This window comes from Anas platyrhynchos, chromosome 2 (genome assembly GCF_047663525.1).
Source record: "Anas platyrhynchos isolate ZD024472 breed Pekin duck chromosome 2, IASCAAS_PekinDuck_T2T, whole genome shotgun sequence".
Classification (NCBI taxonomy): domain Eukaryota; kingdom Metazoa; phylum Chordata; class Aves; order Anseriformes; family Anatidae; genus Anas; species Anas platyrhynchos.
Window position 1 is genome coordinate 123,914,069 of NC_092588.1, and position 20,491 is coordinate 123,934,559.

Below are 20,491 nucleotides of genomic sequence, written 5' to 3' on the forward strand. Positions count from 1 at the left end.
TTTTACAGATCACAGCTAACAGTTAAAACTGAGTCCAGAAACCAGAAGCCAGACAATTCAGACCATAAGAAAGATTTCTAATGTAGCTAGGAAAGAGACATTCCTCAGTAAGCAAACCATTGATATTTTCTATAGTGGCTTCAAACTCTGTTTGAGATGAAATTTCACAATGGAGTAACCTAGGGGAAAATGACCAGCATGTGAGGCAGATAACAGAACTGTGCTAACCTACTGACTTGTAACATCCTTGCAATCTTCTTTGTATGAGCTGTCTGCTCCCCTTTGCACTGGGCCCTCTGTCCCATGGGATCACATCTTAAGAGGAAATGAGATTGCCCAAAAGAAATATGTAGTCTTGCCATCCTTAAACAGGCAGCTTCTATCTCTGCTGAAGGGAGAGGAAAGAATGAGCAGTTAAGTGTCTAATGGGGTAACCCCCTGAAAACAAAAAAACATAAATCATCTTCATCTCTTCTAGTTGTACCACCTGGCTTTTGACTTGACAAAGTCACATCCTGGTCACTTCCTTCTGCTGCTAATAGCCGGCATAGTAACCAAGCGTGGAACTGAATGTGTACTCTCTGTGACCAGATATGTGTATTAAATGAAGGGAAACAAGCAGGTACTGTACAGAACTCATTGAGGAAACAAGTTTTAGCCATTGGAAATACTCAGTAAGGCAAGAATACCACCAGCTTTTTATCCTTTCTTCAAAGGATATTTTCATTTTCTTTAGCAAAGAAGAAAAAAACATTTTGCAATACAAGTCACTTCCAGAAGCAAAAAGGAGATGAGTCTCAAGCATAAGAGGGCATTAGAAGTGCTCCCAAAACCTCTGTTATTTGACTGAAAAATTCTGGTAGCGAGGATGTGGCCCTCTTAGCAATGCTACTCCTCCCCTGCAAATGAACAGTTGTGACAGAATTGAACATCACTCACAGAGGCAGCTTTTTGGCAGCAAAGGATATTCAAACAATTTCGATGAGCAATACCACTCTGGACTAACTTAACCTGTCCAGCAGAATCAAATCTGCTGATTATGCAGATGCTGTGGTGAGAGCATTAACTTCCCCATTTCCTAAGCATGAGAAGTCTGGCCTGATGATTCCAGAAATAGATCTAGCCTAGAGCTGTCTACGAGACAGACCTCTCACCTGAAAATAGCCTGCTCAAGTCAAAGTCTACTTTGTAAAATGAAAACAGGCACTGGAAACTTGCTTAATAATTGCAGCAGTTTTCAAAGATAAATAATTCTTTGACTCATTAAGGTCCTTAAAACTCGCTATCATGTCAACTGCTCCCACCTGGAACTTGAACAGTGGTGAGTAAAAGAAAGGGCATTTTCTTCCACTTGGTCCATCTGTCTTCTTCTCCTGCAGACCAAAGAGCTGCTGTTCATTCTGGTTTTGATTTGTCCTAGCCTATAAAGGTGACACACTTAGAGCAGCTAGAGAAATATTGTAACCTACTCTGTCCTTCTATGGCCCTCCAGAGACCATCCCTGGTTCTCTCAGGAGCACTGCCAGGAGGCAGGGGCAATGCAGGGCTGGAGACCCTGCTATGGACTCATCACTATTCCAGGCTCCACCAAGGAAATGATGTTCTCGAGAGTCAGGTTGAGCCACCATCGTAGCTGTTGAGCAACATCAAAGGAGCACAAGGCAGCCACTGCAGAACTGAGGATGTTGCCTGAGTATTAGCAGTCCTTTAAATATGTTTATCAAACAAACCATCATCCCGGAGGAGAGAGGAGAAAAATATTTGGCTCCCATTTTGCCAGGCAGCAGAAACAAAGAAAATCAGAACAAACGTGAAACAAAGTGAATCATAAATTCCCTACTGCCAATCTTTTAGGTTTGACACTGCAGATCAGAAAACGTTAATGCTGGGAAGCAGATGTGAATTGCATGTAAACCCATGTAGGTGTGGAACCCCCCTGACTTCAGCTGGGGTTGGTTAAGGGAAGCGATCCATCTGCTTTGTATGATCAGGGCCTGAATTGGTGATGGGAAACCTGCAGGGTGGAGGTTAGGTATGGCCACATTTTCACGTCATATAGTCTGAGGCAGCCTACTCTTTTATTTGAAATACTGCCTTGAATGAAAGCTCAGGCAATTTTAACAGATCTATGATAATTCACTTCCACTGTACCCTAATATACACAATACACTAAGTTTACAGAGTTAATTACTCTTTTATCCATATATAAAAATAATCATTTTCTATGAATATACATTTAAAAAAAATCATTTCAGGTTTAAAATTTAGGAGGCGCTACTTGTGTCTAGTCCTGAAGCACCCCAATGTGAGCAGGCAATTTCTCGAGGTACAGCTAAGCTGGCAATGTGCCACACAAACCCGTTGAAGATGAAGTGAAAACCTGCCAGTGCTTTTCAGTACATTTTTACTAGCATCACAAGGAGTCATAGCACGTCTGTTAAACATGTACGAGGCCTCCGATTCTACTCTGTCAATGAGTAGATTTTGACAGATTCTCACGTCTGTATGCCCAAAACTATGCAAAAGGAAATACTGAAAATAGAGGTAGCAATAATAAACATCACATCTACAAGTTGGTGAACATCCTTCAGAGAAAAGATAGGAAAGCTTTGGTTTATTGAACTCTCAAGTCTTATTTATTTATTTATTTATTTATTGGTACAGTTCTGAGTGTTCAAATTATATGCTGGAAGGCAGATATGTACAGAAAATGAATTAAGCACAAGTAACCTAAGCACAAACAGAGAAAAAAAAAAAAAAAGAAAGTGAGTGGGCTCTTGCAAAAAATATCTGTTCTGATTTGTCCCTTTACAGAAGTATTTCGCTATTCCCTTTGTGGGGCTGGCCATGGTCTAGTTACAATATAAACACACAGAAACAGGAAAAATAACTGAAGTCATTGGGCCTGTTTTCTGTAGATATATACAGACACTATTGCAAAGATGTAATTCCATTCAGATTCTATAAGAAAATAAATAAATAAATAGGGCTTTTGAGATACACGTTTTTTTTCCATCTTTTTTTTTTTTTCCTTCTGTAAGATTAAGTATATCTATGCCCATGGAATAGTGTCTTTTCTTTTACTTACTGCAGTTTGAAAAAGTTGTTATTGGTCAGCTAGTAAACTGTTTAGTTTGAAATATGGTGATTTTTCAGGATGCAGCTGAAACTAAGAGGTAAGATATTCTAACGGTTTGCCTGGGCTTTATAATATCTTACTAAAACATCACAAACCTATGTTCTTTTATTTCAACATAAAAGCCCTCATTAAGAGCTCCTGGCATCTAATGCAGAGGCATGTCAGCTTCTTCTGCGCAAGATAACTAAATCAGGAGATGTTCTGAAGAGTGAGTAATGTCCAAGTTTGTTTCCAAACACTGCATTATGCATAGGCATTTTTTGTTTGTTTGTTTATAAAACAGACCCATGACTTTCTGAGACTATGATGAGTAGTTTTTGTTTATGTAAAGCAGGAGCTTCCGCAGCTGTTTACAGATGAAATTCTGCAAAGAGCTGAATACCTAAAATTACACTGCAGACAGTGGGCATACACAAGTCAGAACATACACAGAACGAGTGGGGCTTCAAAGGAAATCAGATCTCACAGCTTTCAACCCTTACACGTTGTTATGCAGATGAGGAAAAGGGTAAAATTCATGGAAATGTACCAAATTTATTTTTCTTTAACCTAAATTTTATGATATAATACACGTGGAAGGTATCAGAGGAATTCTGAAGCCTTTACAACTATGTACTCCGTGAAAGGAAATGAGGGAATCTTTGGGCCTTTGTGGCAATGGGAATTCTCCTTTTCTTTGATATAGAGTTGCATCCCTTGCCTGATATGGCAGACAGCAAATACTGTCTTTGTTGAAGTGTTAGAACCCTATTCTCGATTATCTGCCCTTTTCCATGTTTCTCTCAGATAAATCTCCACAGTTGCTCCCTGTTCCTTTTTATTTTTTCTTAATATTGTACTATCGACCTGTGAGTTTTTTCAGGTTGGATTTCCTTGTGTGGAACCATTTTAATATTCCACTTCAGTATTGCAGAGATTCTGCTTCTTTTATTTCTGTCCACTATCTACTTCTAGTGAAGCAATGCATTGGCGGATTTGAACGAGTGATTCTAAGTTAACCACGTGTAGCAGCAATCTGCTCAGCGGAGGGGAGAGGCTGTTCAGAGATCCTAGGCTACTACTCAAAACCCACGTACATTTTCCTAGTAGGTGGATGTTCTCGTTCTTTTATTCAGTATTGCAGTGGCGATATTCAGTCCTCTTGATCCATATAATGGGTGTGTTCCTTGTATTGCTTATTAAAGCTGTCACAAGAGATCCACATTTATTTGACAAACCAATGGCAGTGATTGTGAGGGATTCACAACATTCTTGCAGCTGAGCTTCTGACAGTCTGTTTGGCATGGAAGACCATTTGAGAGGTTTTCTAAGGTGGGGTTTTCTTTTATTTGAAAACTGATCTTATTCTGAACACTGTCCCGTGGATCTACTTTCCAGCAATGTCAGGCTCTGGATCAACAACTGCCAATCCTCCTGTTAACAACGTTACCTGACTTTCTACTCTTAGGAACTGCAAACCATCCCTAGTGCTAGCAGTTGACTTCATGTCAAAGCCTTCTTCTCCCTAAGCTAATTTAGGGATGCCAGAAGGACACATCTTTTGTGAACAGGAAGAATTCCCTGCACCCCTGCTTGAACACAGGGGACTCTCTGACCCTCTGTACAAAATTTTTAGCAAGTGCATTTTTGCTGGAACCTATGCCTTGGTGCAGAATTCTCTGTATTGCTGGTATTCTTGGCTCCATGAAGGATTTTTTTTTTTTTTTTTAATGGGAAATTCTCAGGCTAAACAGAGGGGAGTCTGTACTGAATTTGCAGGCTCTAAAATACACAGTTCTCTGTGAGGAGATCCAGAAATGAAGGACCTGGGTTGTCTTAACTAAATTTTGATTTAGTGCAGAGAAATTGGAAGGAAAATGTGAGATGGCACTAAACCACTGCCGTGTCCCATGTCTTTGCACTCCAGATCACTGATGTAAGACAGAACAGCCTTAAGAATCGCTTTAAATCATCCTGTAACTATAGCATCATAAATGATCTTCAGGGTCAGAGGATAAGAGAGTTTGACTTTCTGGCAGTTCTGAGTTTTGATGACGCTTCTACGCAAACAAAGAAAACAAGTAAAGGCTTGTTTTAACTTGGGATTATTTTTTTGTGAAAATGATACCATAATCTTAATACATTTTGGAGTGAACATCTTTTTTTGACTGACTTCATAAACTATTATGTCAGTAGATGCCACGGAATCCAGTTACGAGTTGGGTCCTCAATTTAGGAAGTGAAAGTGGAAAAGACAAAAATTTCAGAATGGGAGACACTTCTGTGTTTTTGAGAGGCTGTAAAAACTATTAGACTGAAAGTTTCACTCTGGACTATTAGCTTTAATTAAAGAACAAGTTTACCTTTCATTGAGGTAAGCATACAAAATTGTATTATTTCTCTAACCAGTTATTTCAAAAAGTATACGTTAATTATCTCCAATTGTCTGAGTAAAAAAGTATAAAAGGTTTTAGAAAAGTATGCTGTTATAACCCATAGTAAGAATAGAGTAGGCTATTTAATACTGATGTAATTGCAGGTTCTTTGAAGAGACCATTGAAACAGCTTGTATTTTAAAACTCCAAGGCAGGCTAACACTGTAAGAGCAGTTTATGCTATAACATCATGTAAGCTCCAAATTTCCTGAAGTAGTCAAAATAAGACAAGATTCTTTTTTTTTTTTTTTCTTTCTAGATTACAGGTAACTGGAAGTACAGAGGCAGCTTTGATCTCCGGTTTATCTGAAGCTTTGTCCTTCTGAAAATGTGCAAGGCTCTCAAAAAGTTCAGCTAAGCAGGATTTCTATCTATTGTTTTGGGGCATCTGGAACTAGTGGGGAATACAGTACTTTCCCAGCTTAACATTTTATTTTTCCATTGCACCCTGAAGCTACACTGTGCACTGCCAAGAGAAAACTAATTCAGCAGTATAAATTAAAAATAGGATTCTCGTGACACAAACTGCATAAATATGTTTTACTTGTATAATGACTCTGCAGCAGTGATGTGTCTCTGTTGTGAATTCTTCTCAACTTGTGAGATGTGTTTTACACTGCCAGTTTGTAGAGGGAAGCAGAAATGAAATGTTAAAAAATGTTACTGAAAGATGAACAAGTGATTTTTAGGGGAAGGTGCTGCCAACTATTTCTCTGTAATACTCAATTATCCTTGAACTATTTTTTCTTTAGGGGAAAAAAAAACATAAATGTTTCAAGTATGACTTCAATAGTTTAACAATCAGAACTGTATTAAGACTGTAATTTTAAAGTTTCACAGATTCACGTCATTCTTGTACAAGAGTCATAACAATCTTCTCAGTAATGCTCTATTATAAACGCAGCTGAAAACAAGAACTTTACATAAATGATACTGTAAATAAAGCTCTGAACCAAGTATTAGGTTTTCCTTAATATTTGGCAGGGGGTGATATTTTCAACAAAAGTTTTATCACCCTCGGAGAGTCAAGGACAGCAACTACCAAGTGTTTCCAATTCTGACCTCTAGCAGTCCAGAGAGCATTAGGATAGAATAAGCAGCTTTCAGGAATCCAGAACAGTGTGAGTGGATGGTAGCAATCTATCTTCAGATAAGGCCCAGCAGTTATGCTACAGCAGTTAATTAGCACAATGTAACCACTAAGTCATTAGTAGAAATTGGTTATTAGAAAGACCAGTGGTCAAAAGTTGTTGAATAGGTCTAAGAGAGATCTAAAGAAATAAGGGATCTTACCAAACCATGACTATAAACCATCAGCTTAAGGAAGAAATTAATTAAAATTACTCTAAACATGTTTACTTACCAAGATGGAGTTTAAATGGGGCACAAAGGTATAGTGTTAGTGAAGAAAAGACACAGACCTAACATACATATTTCTAAGCAGGTAATCAGATGACCTAGGAATCTACCCACCCCTCAGTCTTGTAATGAGGTCTGAATAGCACATCCTTTTCCTTGTATACAGCCCTGCTCTCTGCTGCGTGCAAGCACCTGCCTAAGCAGAAGTGGTTGTTGAACTAAGGGTCTTCTTAGTGGCCTTCAAATTAACTTCTTCAAAAATAAATAAAGCGCGGCCTACCAGCCATTTAAGCTTTTTTTCTCAGCTCCATTTATTTAAAGTATCCTTTAAGACAACTATTATCACCCCTGAAATGGATCTACTCAGCAATTAGTCCCAGCTTGACAAATCATTTGGGTCCAATTTGCATTTATTTCTCCCACAGAACAAACCAACAAGGGAGTAAGTTCTGAGTTCTTTCTCTTAGTTTGTTGTATGAGCACCACAGTTTCTATCCCAGGAAAACCTGAATAAGAAAATGATTATTCATAATAAAGGACTTAAAGATATATTGGATTGGGTAAACTAGTGATATTAAGTTTGTTAAAAAGGATTCCCAGGTAATACTTAGGAAACAACAAACAAAAAGTACAAGTGAGGAAGAGTAGTAGTTTATTCTACAACAACTATTTATTACATGAACATAACGTATTTTCCACATCTGTAATACACAGATGGTGACAAAAAGATCATTGAATCTGGGATAAGAAGTGTTGAGTGTAGGACGTTCTTCGTTGTGGTTGTTCATGCCCGTATCTTGAACCTAGTCCCTTGTCCTTACATTGAAACCAGGCCCATAGCTCAAATCAGGGGAAAAAAAAAAAAAAAAAGTGACTTAACTAGCAAGTTCTAGTGAAGCCATTAAGGCTGAATATCTGTAAAATCAAGCCCTACAGAGTAAGAGGAATAATTACATAAAACTATACTGACCTGAATATTTACCCTATGGGACATTGAATGGCTCCTGACTTTCCAGCTCCTCACAACCGCTGCAAGAGTTAAGTACTCAAAAGGTCTAAAAATTCCAGAGAATTTAGCAAACAGTGAATGAAAAGAGACCTGCAGCTAACTGACCAAGTTCACACATCAGAAAGCAATCACAATATTGTCTGTTACAAGCAGGTGGTTAACCTCGAATGTTTATTACTTGATAGCTACAAAACTACTTTAATAAAGAACACTTGCTACCTACAAAGAAATTAACAGCTATAACCAGCTATTGACACCAAACCAATGTCCATCACAGTTTTGTTTTTTAACAGACTTAATCATGCATCTGTTGAACATGGTAGATCAGCCCTGAGAAAATTCTTATATTTAATGTACATTCAAATTAATCTTGATTTCCTACCTCAGAAATTTTCTATTTGATTTATGCTGATCTACACTGAGACAGTGCCTACTCATGCACAAAGAAAAATATAAACTCTACAGTCCTGATCTTGTTAACTGCACAGAGGACCCATGCTTACCAAAACCACTGCAGGTTTAAAAAGGCCTATGTGCCTGACTACACAAATTACCTTCCAAAACTGCAACTTCCTAGAGAAGATGCTTACCTTGCCATATTACTCCTCTTCCCCACCCACTGTTGCTTTATGCCTTGATCACACGGACACTTGCATGTACTTAACTTTGTGGCATTATTCATGACAGCAACTCGTGCAGCATGAGCTTCCAGGAACATGGTCCAGGAACAACTCCTCCTTTGCTGAGTCAACTCTTCGTGAGCAAGTTTCTTCAGTAACAGAAAGACGGTGGAGACTATTCGTTTGAGACTACTTACCTCTAAAACAGTTACACTCAAAACTGGCAGATCAAATGGGAGATGTCTGATACCAAATACCTCTGTATCACTCAAATAAGTTACGTATTTTCATATAATGTTTAACAGCAGCAGCTCCCCAACCTTCTAGGCTACAGGTTGACTGCTGCCCTCCATCCTGAAAGCATTCTGTGCACTACCATGTGTCTGTTACCTTTTTTAATGCGTGAACTGTACTACATTGTTGTGCGGTTCAACATCCCATGGCTATGCAAAGTTTATTTGCAAACTCTGTTTACAAATTCAAGTTCTATGTGTCAAAGTAAAAGGTTGTGTCACGTTATTTTTTCCAGAAAATAGGGTTTGTTCTTGCATTAAGAAACATACAACTGGAAGAGAAAAAAAAAATCATGAATATTAAAGTGAATGCGTAAGGAGATGACTAAAATAATGTACAAGATAAAGCTTTTTTCTGTCACCACAAATGGTAAGTTCTGTGATACACCGGGCACTATCATCACAGCCCAGGATTTTTCCTTTTTAAATGGGCAAGGACTTATCTTTCCATCCACTAATCATTCTACTGCGTTTTTAGGCTTGGCTGTTCTTTAGCTCCTGCAGCAATGCTAAGAACATCTCCACCTGCAATACAATGAATAAAACACATGTGGATCCTGCTTATCCTTATACACATGGTTAATTTTATAGAGATGAGAACTGTCTAGGGCTGTTATCCATCAGTGGGATCAGTGCAGTTATTTATGTCTAGGCAATTAAGAGAGCTTTATATAGATTTTGAGATTTTTTTTAGTTACACTTCTCAAAATCATTAATAGTATTGTAGGACTATATAAATATGGAAAAAGATTATTATAAAACAGAAGTGGGGAGGGGGGGGGAGGAAAGAGGCTTCCTGACAAGTACTCTCTTATTTTTTTTTCCCTTTTAATTTTAAATAAAGCTGTCTGCGAATTTGAGCCTAGGGAGACCTTCATTAAAATCAATTAATCAGTCAGCCTCTCCGCTGAATAGCTTTCTGGAGACAAAAAGTCAAAATAGGTTTGCAGAGCGAGGTGCGTGCCTCCTGCTCTCTCCTTCCTCCTCCTCCTCCTCCTCGTTTACCCCCCCGGGGCTGCAGCCGAGGGATCAGGCCCGGGGTGGGCCCTGTGCTCGGGGGGGGGGGGGGGGGGACGACCCCCGGAGGCCTGGCCCGGCTGCAGGTGCCCCCTGCCCATGCAGGTAAAGCCTTGGGGTGGGAGAGGAGGGCGAGCCCCCTGCATGGGGCTGCGGGCGGGCGGCTCCCCTCGCCTCCCCTCCCCTCAGGGGCGGCCGTCTCGCCGCGCCGCCCCCCGCCCCGTCCCCGCTGCAGGGCGAAAGTTGTCTGCGGGGCGCTGCCGGTGCCCCCCTTGCAGCACCCACCCCCGGCGCGGTGCGGGGCGGTGCAGGGCGGTGCGGGGCTGCCCCGCTCCCGCTGCTGCTGCTGCCGGGGTAGCCCAGCTGTTACGGAGCGGCGCTGGTCCCTCCTCCCAGCTGCGGCTGCCTCATCTCCCCCCACCCAGCCCGGCCCTCCCCTCCCCTCCGCCGCTCCCGACGCTGCCGCCGCCGCCACCTCCTCCTCCTCCTCCTCCTCCTCGTCGTCGTCTCCCCACCCCCAGCCTCTCTCTCTCCTCTCTCTCTCTCCCTCCCCATCTCCCTCTCGCCGTCCCGTTCCCCCCGGCCCCCGCCTCTCCCCGCCCTGCCGCCGCCGCCGGCCCTGGCAGAGCAGGCACGGCGGGGGGATCTCGATGTAACACCATGACAGGCATCGCCGCCGCCTCCTTCTTCTCCAACGCCTGCAGGTTCGGGGGCTGCGGGCTGCACTTCCCCACCCTGGCGGAGCTCATCGAGCACATCGAGGACAACCACATCGGTGAGCGCCCGGGGCAGGGGCAGGGGCAGGGCAGAAGGAAGGGGGAAGGGGGGGAAGGAGCCGGGGTAGGGGGCGTGGGGGCACAAGGTGCAGCGGGAGGGCGACGTGGAGGGACGGGCGGGGGACGCGTGGTGGCCGCGGCCAGGGGGAGTTAGTTTGCATGGGCAGGAGGGAGTGCGGAGCCCCGGAGGAGGAGGAGGAGGAGGAGGAGGAGAGGACGGGCACAGCACGCCGCCTGCTGCTTCCGCCCCGGCTCTGGCTGTCAGGGCTCCGGGGAAGGAGGGAGGGAGGGAGAGCAGGGAGGGAGGGAGCCGCCGCCGCGGCAGCCATTCCGCTTCCTCCTCCTCCTCCTCCTCCTCCTCCTCCCGCCGCTGCGTCCTGTCAGCGCCGTTGCTAGGTGTGGCGGCGAGGATGGGGCGGCGTGCGAGGGGAGGCCGGGGCAGCGCCGGGACAGAGCCGGGCTCCGCGCCCTCAGCCCATCACCTGCGGGCTCCCACCCCCCTCCTCCTCCTCCTCCGCCGCCGCCGCCCCGCTCCCTGCCTCCCTCCCCGCTCAGCCCCGCGGCCGCCGGGGCGCTGCCTCCCTCCCTCCCCGCTGCCCGCCCGGCCAGGGCCAGGGCCAGGGGGGCCTCGTGGGCGGGCGGGAGCGTGCGCAGGGGCCGCCGGGCGGGCGGGCGGCGGGCAGGGGGCGGCGCGGCTGCCGGCCGTGCTCGCCAACTTTCCCTCGCCCCCCTCCGGCGGCCTTGCTCCGGCGGCGGCTAGGCCCGAGGCGTGCCCGCCGGGGAGGCAGCGCCCCGCGGCTCGGCCGCGGCCCCTCGGTTCCCCCCGACCCGGTTCTCCCTTCCCTGGGTTGTGCCGCTCCGGCAGGTGTGGGCTCGGAGCTGAGGCGCGCCCGGGGTGGTGCTGCCACAGGCAGAGCGGGTCCCGGAGCCGGCGGGGTGGTGGGATGGGGGATGCTGAAGTTTGAAGTGGGTGGCTGTGGGCCGCAGGCTGCCGAGCTTTGGTGGAAGTGGAAGGAAATAAAGTGCTGCCACAAACCGAAACACACGCAGGTTTCATCAGTGTAACTATATTCTGATAGGCAGGCCTAAATATCCCCCCCCAAAAAAACACCAAACTTCAAATTGCAAGTGTAACAGCACACTCATTTCACGTTACGGGTCAGAAGGATGAAAGGTGCGCTGCTCCTCGTTACCACAGGGTCTGGGATGAAGTAACAAAACCACACACCACAAGACTCTGCAACTTATGACTCGGCGCGCTTGCACCGCGCTGCTGTGATGCTGCTGGCTTTTGGGGGGTTTTCTCTAGAATCTCATAATCTTCGCTTTTCCTACGCCCTGCGTCACATCGCGATGGAAAAGCTCAGGGGAAGCAGTTACCCCAAGCGAAAGCTCGTAAGTCATCTGGTGTGTCCCTCAAATGGGTTATCGGCCCGTAGGTGTCACAGCCCTCAGGGTGTCAGGAAAGATAGAGGCCAGCCCACGCGGGCTGTGCGTTGCGCTGTAATCGCTGCTCAGCAGTTCTCAGACTCCTCAGCAGAGAGGAGAACTTTATCTGGAAGTACTGTAATTCCTTAATAACTGTATATTTAATTCTGTCTCAAATATGACTTGTTTTTTCCCCTATCTTGAAGTTAATAAAGGGCTACTGATTCAGCATGTGCACATACATGTTACGTGGCATTGGCCAACACTTGGAGTACACAGAACAGACACTTTGCACATAAGACATCACACATGCATCTGATGGTGTACTAAGTGGTGCAAAATGCTGTAAGGTTGCTCATGCTTTAACACTTCACCTTGGCGTGAAGGTAGGTGAAACTTGACCTGTTTGTGAGTACAAGGCACAGGTATGTTGTGTTACTCACCTTTATCAAACACCTGACAAAGCAGCTGGGAGTTGCACCTGTTACACCAAAATGGATCCCAGTCCTCACATGGAGGCCTCAGCTGTACAGGGTGGTGCCTGTGATGTGCTCCTGGAGCAGCTTGAAGGATCGGAGGATGAAAACTCACATGATATGGATTCTGCCAGAAAATGATTAACGTTTCCGAAGGCAGCTTTGAAATAAAGGAGCAAATGCCTGAACAGGAGCTTGTGTTGGAACTATTTCCACAGTAAGTCTGATGCAAACAGAATCCAATGCTTTCTGTCATGCAGGTCTAGAAATGTGCACCAAAATTTGTCATGTTAAAAAATAACTGTAGCTTTTGGCATGCAGAGCAGGGTAACGTGCCATGTAAAACATACGTTGCTTGGGACATTCCGTGTGTGCTGCAAGAAAAAGAAAACTCAATTGAGTTATTTTCTGCTATTAGTTTAAACTGAAGTGGGAGGTTGCAAAGCAAACGGTGTTGCAGTGCAGGTAACAAACCTGATGCTGTGAACAGATCTGTGTGGGGAGACCTCTAGGGCATCAGCTTTTGATGCTCCCTCCGTGTAGCTCCAGTTGCTGCAGTGCTGCTGCTGTGTCACATTCCACAGGGTGGGTTAGCAGCCATTCACATCCTCAGCAGAGTGCTGGTGAGGATTTGGTCATTTCTTCAGAGCTCAGTTGTCCCTGAAAAAACAAATACTTACCCAAGGGTCTTTTTCATCAGCCTTGCCAGCAAAGCTCAACTTACTATAAGGAAACACTTGTGGCATTTTGGGGATGAAATGCAGTTGGTTTCTGAGGGGTTCTATAGTTCCTTTTCTTACTTGTAGTATAATATTCATGAATAATGATATAGTAATGAAGTAATTCATTGTGCAGTTTTGTGTTTTTTTTTTCTTTTTTCCCTTACATCTTAGGGACCACCTGATATATGACCAGTACCTTAAAAAAGAAAATCAGTGCAGGTAACCTGGAAGAGTTTTGCCTGTTGGATGAAACATTCACATCTGAGGTGGTGATCGGCTGCTGCGTTTTCTGTTTTTACATTTAAGTATTACCTTTGTGTGTTCTGTTGCACTGAATAGTTATGCTAAATCAGGAATATTGCTCTTGGGCCTTTCAGAGGGCCCTAACAGTGTTCTAGGCAATGAGAGTGTGTTCTGCAGGAGGAACTTTTGTAATTCTGTGGCAGTGCTGACTACCAAACAGGCTGTATTCTCATTTTCTGCAGCTCACAGCTGAAAATAGACATTGATTCAAAACTGTTGGTTAGTAATTTTTGCAATATTTCTCTGTGATCTTTTTCTACCAGCACTTCGTTCGTGCAACCTGAAGTGCTGTCACCTTCCCTGTAAGCATGCCAACGAGGGTGTCTTTTAGTCTGCTTTAGTAGGCGGTCTCCCTGTCTCTTGATTTTTAGATACTCTATCCATTTTCAGGTAACCTGGTTTATTTTCTGGTATCTCTGGGGTGGGAGCAAAAGGCCCAACTTACCACTCTTTGCTGGATTCACCCTATAGAATAGGCTATATCAGTCCAAGCCAGTTATTTCCCCAACGAGTACTGTGTAGAAGAGGGTGGGGCAGTGGGGGAAACATCTGAAAAACCTAACTGCTTATTATTCAGATGTGGCAACATGGCAATTTCTATTGCATTTCTTCTGTCCAGGTGATGCCTTCATCAAAAGTTGGGCTGTGTGGTAAGGTTGTAATACTAGGAACAGCAGTTCTGGTTCCACAGAGCATTTCTGAAATTACATTCAAGTCTAATTTTGGTACAAATAATCTTCTGGGGCTTTGTCATCTGTTCTCAGAAGTCTGGAGGGCTACACACTTTTTTCCTGTAGTTTGATCGTTTTCATTAATCTGCCCATAGCTGATCTGTATCCTTTAGAGAGGAGGGTCAGTACCTCCTTAAAACTAGTTCCTAATGTAATGTTCGGTCTGAAAACTGAGACAGGACTTTAGCTGAGTCACTTTATCAGATTTTGACAACATATATATCTAATTTGATTTACATTTATTTTGGGTATTTTTAATCACATGTGCAGATGAGTTTGTTGCTTGTTTGAGCCAGTATGTGCTCTCATGTGCTCCCTTGTTTCATGGCAAATATTGACATGACATACCCGTGCAGCTCTGTGGCTTATCTGGACAGTTCTGCTTTTCCTGAGACCTGTTGATTGCTGAGAAATGGATGTGAATGAAATGAGTGTCTGAACATACAACAGTGGGCCTGAAGAAGCAACACTGCGTATAGGACGAGACGCAAAAGATGAATCAGAAGGCACATTAATGGAGATAGAAGTTGTTAATTGTATTGTGCTGAAAATGGCTAGCAGAGCTTGAAGGGAGAAAAACCCCAAATGTTTGCATATAGAATAGTCACACAAACTAAGATGATCTATTGGCGCTGCGCACACACAGTCCTGTTATTGAATAGCTTCCAGCAAGGTATTTGTATAGTGGCCTTGGCCGTCAGAGCTGAGCTGTGGTGCTTCTCATTAAAGTTGACTGGTTCCCAAATACTAGGATGGCTCCTGCAACAGAACAGTACTTGCTGTGAGAGCACAGGCAGCTGTTTTTCCAAGTAGTAGGATTAGCAAGAAAAACACAACTTCAACAAAAGAATAGTTGCAGAAGATGGACCAAAAGCTGCGTATAAAATACCACGCATCTGAAAAGTTCAGGTCATATAGAGGAGGAAAGAGGCTTCTGAAATTCTGCCTGAAACTTTGGCATCTGCTGCCTTCAGTGACTTCACTTTGTGCTTAACATCGGGCAGTCAGGGGGGTAAATTCTGCAGCAAGGAGTTCAAGTGGTTTCATAATCCATCGGGTGAATGCATGTAGCTTGCTTCAAGTTGGCCCTTTCAATATTTTCTCAGAAATGCTAATAAAGGTTGGGCCATGTCCTCACTTTAGCTGCAAGGTGTTGAGTTACAAGCTGGCTGCAGGCACACGCAAAAAAAAAATGGCATTTGGTATTGCTGAGATGTTTGCTTTGCTCCCCTTTGTGTTGGGGAAACTTCCACCAGCATATTGGATAAAGTGCAGTGGGATGACAGTGACAGCTCCTATACTGGAGCTCGCAGTACGCTGTGTAAAACAAGCACAGAAAGATGCAAAGCTTTCATGTTGCTCGTGATGAGGACAAGGGGCTGTGCATGTTAGCACTGACGGGAGGCCTAGCAAACCGGAGCCTGGAAGGATTTTGTTAACTTCAAGCAGAGTTCTTCAGAAGAATAGGAAGATAAGCAGTTAGTGTCATGCAGCTCTATTTTAGCATTTTGCTTAATGTATAAATTAAAATTTGGAGGTCAGATTTGCCTCTATTAAGACGTGGTAGTTCTTATCCTAAGGCTTCTTACATACTGCAAGCGATGCGGCAACTATATGGGACAGTTTGGGGGAGAAAACATATAATGCTTATCATGTCTGCTCTTCGGGGCATGAGGGAACATTTTTCTAGCCAAGCAGCAGCCCATATGAGGAAATGAGGTAAAATAGTCAGCATATGGGATGCTTTGTCCAGTACCTGGCAATTGGAGGACACGCCTGTACTCAGTTGCTATGCTATGTAATGGGCATAAATGTGTGGCCTTGCAGAATAAATGAGCAATTACACTTATTTACCTCAGCAGCAGTACCAATTATTGTTCATTGGAAGCAACTAGAGAAACCTAATTGTGGCAGTATTTATCTTAATTTAATCTTCTGTCCAGCTGTAATATATTTTTTTTTTATTTATTTACAGAAAATGCATTTGACAGTGATGTAGAAGGATGTATGTTCCAAGGATGTTGCTTACTCGCTTTGCAAGTTGGTGTGGTGAGAAAGGCCATTCTATTTTGGGAAGGTTTTTCTCTCTTAAATAGTCCTTTGTGACTAACAGTTCTGATCAGCACCTTTTTTTTTTTTTTTTTTTTTCTCTGCCCCACGTGTAATCTTGAGCAGAGCAGATTTTGGGATTCTGTTTCATTTCCAGGTCTGGTTTCCCTTGCTGTTTGGGTTTGAATTTAAATTGTGATAAAACATTAAGCGCAACATTTGTGACAAAGCCTAGATTATATTAATCATATGGAGGTAAATGGAATTGCCATTAAACTTCAACTAAAACATGATTTTTGATACAGCTATGACACGAAATATGTTTTTGTTCTGAGGTTGCTGATTACATGGAGGGGCTAAGGCATAAAATATTTTCAGGGCTTAAAGTTTCAGTTTCCTGTTTTATAGGAAGAAAGGGCTGAAAACAAACATCTGTTAACGTGTTACAAACACATTTTTCCTTTTTAAGTTTGAAGGCCTTGTATAAAGTCAATAGGAATATTTTCTTTTTCCTCTGCCTACTCGAGTGGCTTCGGGTGAGGCCTGTTGCGGGGCTGCGTACCGGCGGTTTGCAGGGACAGTTCATCTTGTACAAGAGCAAACCTAAATAAATACAACTTAGCATGTGAAACAAGTCAAAGAAACATCAGGTAACTTGTAGTGGCTGTGTCATACTTCATTTGAGCTGGGCATACATGTTGTATTTGGGGGCGAAAATGTGTAGCGATTATTGTGTCTGCTTTTCAGGGCATGAGTTTTGTAGCTGAGCAGCCGTCCTTATGAGGAATGTAAAGTAGTCAGGTCAAATCTTCTGTTTTTCACCTCATCTTTACCTGGGGAATGTGAGAAGATGATGTGAACAATAAAAAATAATCGAGGAAGAGGTGATGCTAAAAAGACAAGGAAACACGCCTGATCTGGATCCGGAGGCAAACTCTTCTACTGTTCCTTCCTCCTGCATGATTTGGTGTAAATATAAACAAGTTATCAGAGATACTTTGTGACAGGCTGCAGAACACTTTCATGCAAAACAAATAAGCACTGGGGGCCAGCTGCTTTCAGTGTACTTTTTGTATTGCCCCTGAATGTGCTTTTTTCTTCATTTATATTTCTTTTTCTTGAGCAAGCTATGATTTACTAAGAATTTATTTCATTTGTCTCTAGTAAACACCAGGGATTCAAAATTTGGTAAAAATCTAAGTAGATAGCTAAATACACATTGAGAAAGTCACAGACTAAGATTTTAGTGTTAATTTGAAACAGTGACAATTAAAGAATAGATTTGATAAATTAGCTGTAGTTAACAAAAAAGGTCCAAAAAGGTCCTTGGTTTTAAGGGTCTGTGAATAATTTCGCAATTAAAATTAAGCAACCAATTACAGTTATTCAGTGTCTGATTCTACACCAAGACATTTGCAAATGCTTTATTTATTAGACTTTCTTTTAGTTATGAGAGGCTAGAGTAATATTCTGACCTATGGAATACAAGAAGTATTCCCATGTATAGTCTAATGATTTTCTTTGATATTGATTTTTGCATTTTTCACCCTGAACTCTTAGGGTGCTCTTTCTGAATTATTTGCTGTGACAAAGACAGGGAGTGGATTACTTGACCAAAGAGACTGCAGTGCTGTTTGCGTCTCTGATGAGAGCCCACACTAGAGTACATTACTGCTGTGGACTTTCATTTAAGATATAATAATACATAAAAGAATAAAAAAAAAAGACTGAAATACAGCTGTTAGTCCCATTTCTGTCTTGTAGTAGAAGGATGAAGTAGAAAGATAATTTATTAGTTTAAGTAGAATTTATCAGTTTACTGGAAAAAGCAGAGGAAAAAAAAACAATAGGATTTGAAGCCAAGCTTGGCTGTCTTACGACCCAAAGATCAGAATTTAGTTCGGATGTAGTTTGAAACATTTCTTCTGACTTTGAATTATAAAGATTTTTTAAGAGATTTTTGTGCAGAGCTGAGCACTTTCATTTTGAAATGTTGACATTTCTGAAATTGCTCCAACAAAATGTTTTTTTAATTTAGGAAATACTTGGACACTGCTGAGATTTCTCTCCCCACATGCACTTTTTGCTTTTTTTCTAAGACTACATTGTCAAACTTGACTAAGCTGCAAATGTTTCTGTTCCTTCTGGAAATATATATATATATTTTTTTCCGACATATTTTGACAAAGAGTAAATATTCATTGAATAAAAATAGAACTACCGAATCTCTGAGTGTGCTGTGGAAACAAGGAGATGTAAAGTATCGCATCTTTCTTCAGTAATGTGTAAAGTGGTCATCTTACTTTGTAGGAGGTATCCAGACAGAAGCTGTAAGTGGAGCTGTAACACAGAAATTGCAGGCTGGTACATCTAAGATGCCAGAGATCCAATTTCACTGCTGTCTGAGATTGGCATGGGCACATGAATGTGAACTCGGCCCCATGTTGTGACAGATGACTGGGGCATTCAGGGGACAAAACTGTCTGTCGTATTGCACTCATTTCTTTTTGCTGTAATCGTTCTGAGCATCTTCATCAGCGTGTGTGCGTGGTACAGGAATTCATTTAAGGGCTTCGTGGAGACTTCGGATGCTTACCTGCTTGCAGGTGAAGTCTGCACACCAGGTTACTGAGGTCTGCCCTTGCTTCCCGTTTGCTGTTGTGTTCAGTTCAAAGTACTGACTTTGATTTGAGTAAATCTGGCAACAAAGTTGTAAAAAGACCTGGAAAATTTACATCTTTTTCTAAAAACTTGTAAATTTTCCAGGTCTTTTTACATCTTTTTGTAACAACCTGTAGAAGTGTTGTGGTGTCTGTAACTTGCAGAGGAGTGTCTGCTACCTCGCAGGCATCATTATTTCTTACACTGGGTTACCTGAGCGCTCCGAGAGTTATTAAGGTCCCAGTTTTGATGTATAAAAACAAACAAACAAAAACCCACTCACCTGCATTTCAGTTTGGGGCCAGGTGAAGCAGAACTTTTCTACTGAGGCTTCATCATGTGAACTCTTCATGATTAGGATAGAGGGGGACAGAAATAAATGCTGTAGAGTTCCAGAGAAACCCCCAAATAGCTCCTCTTCCCCATAGATTTGTTTAGGCCGCATTGCAAGAACTTCCTGACTCATTTAATGTGTTTGCTAATGTGAAAAAGATGGATTTGTGGGAAGGGGAGTAAAACCTCTCTGCAGCTGTGACATGAAAAAGCAGGAATATGCTGCTTTGTGCTCTCGAGCTGGGGCTTGTTCATCCAAGCGCAGAGTGCCATGGACCTGGGAGGGATAACAAGTTAACTAAAAGTTGCTTAGGACTACTGTGACGTTTGGAGGGAGGAGGAGGAAAGCTGTGAGGTATTTACAATAAACCTCTGTGGTTTGCACAGCCTTCCAGGGAGAAATTGGGGTGGCCTAGGGTCCACTAGTGTAGTTAGAAGCGCTGTGTGCTCCTCGGAAGAGACAGAGCATGGTAGAGGGTGGGAAACTGTTACATGTGGGGCTTTGTTGTTGTTTGATTTTTGCTTTTTCTTGTATGCATTTCCATTTCAGAGGACTATGCTAGGGAACCTCATTTTCCCAAGTTCAGTGTAAGCCCTTGCTATACTTTAGAGGTGCTCGATACCTGTGCTGTAGGACTTTTCCCACACCGACCTAGCATTGCAGCAGTTTCCTTGCATCTCAGAAAATCTCTTCCATTGACTAAATAATCCTGAACCATGCAAATGTTACTATAGATGAGAAATGCAGCTGCTGTAGCTGTGTAGTCCTCATGCTTTATCTTTCGTGGTCACGCTTATCAGGACTTCCAAATACTGTTCTCTGTCCCAGGGCAGCTATCCAGAGAGTTGGTTATCTGGATGTAATATCTCGTTCTTCTTTTAGCTATCCAGAATGACCCCTTTCTCACTGGCAATTTTTGGTGAGATTGTGAAGAGTGAGTCTTCAGAACAGAGCAAATAATCCTGTCTGCTCACAGTTATCTTGGGGCGGTTACCAGGGCTCTCTTTAGACCAGATTCAGTGGGGAGATAAAGTCTGCGCTGGACACAGTGATCTGGAACAAAGTTATATGCCAAGGAGTTTTAGTGGCTCTCTGAACCTGCTTCCAGGGCCAGGGTAAATATCAAGAGCCTGAAAGCGAAGCTTGTTAAGGTGAGATGA

The 20,491-nt window shown here is 43.0% G+C and overlaps 1 protein-coding gene across 1 annotated transcript in view; it reads left to right on the forward strand.

The window, feature by feature from the left end:
• The first annotated feature begins 9,983 nt into the window (after positions 1 to 9,983).
• The window catches only part of JAZF1 (JAZF zinc finger 1), a 183,661-nt gene continuing 173,153 nt past the window's right edge, over positions 9,984 to 20,491 (forward strand). The window contains exon 1 of the mRNA XM_027450981.3: positions 9,984 to 10,626. Within this exon, the coding sequence (XP_027306782.2) occupies positions 9,996 to 10,626 (631 nt within the window). The 5' untranslated portion in view covers positions 9,984 to 9,995. The remainder of the gene's footprint in view (positions 10,627 to 20,491) is intronic.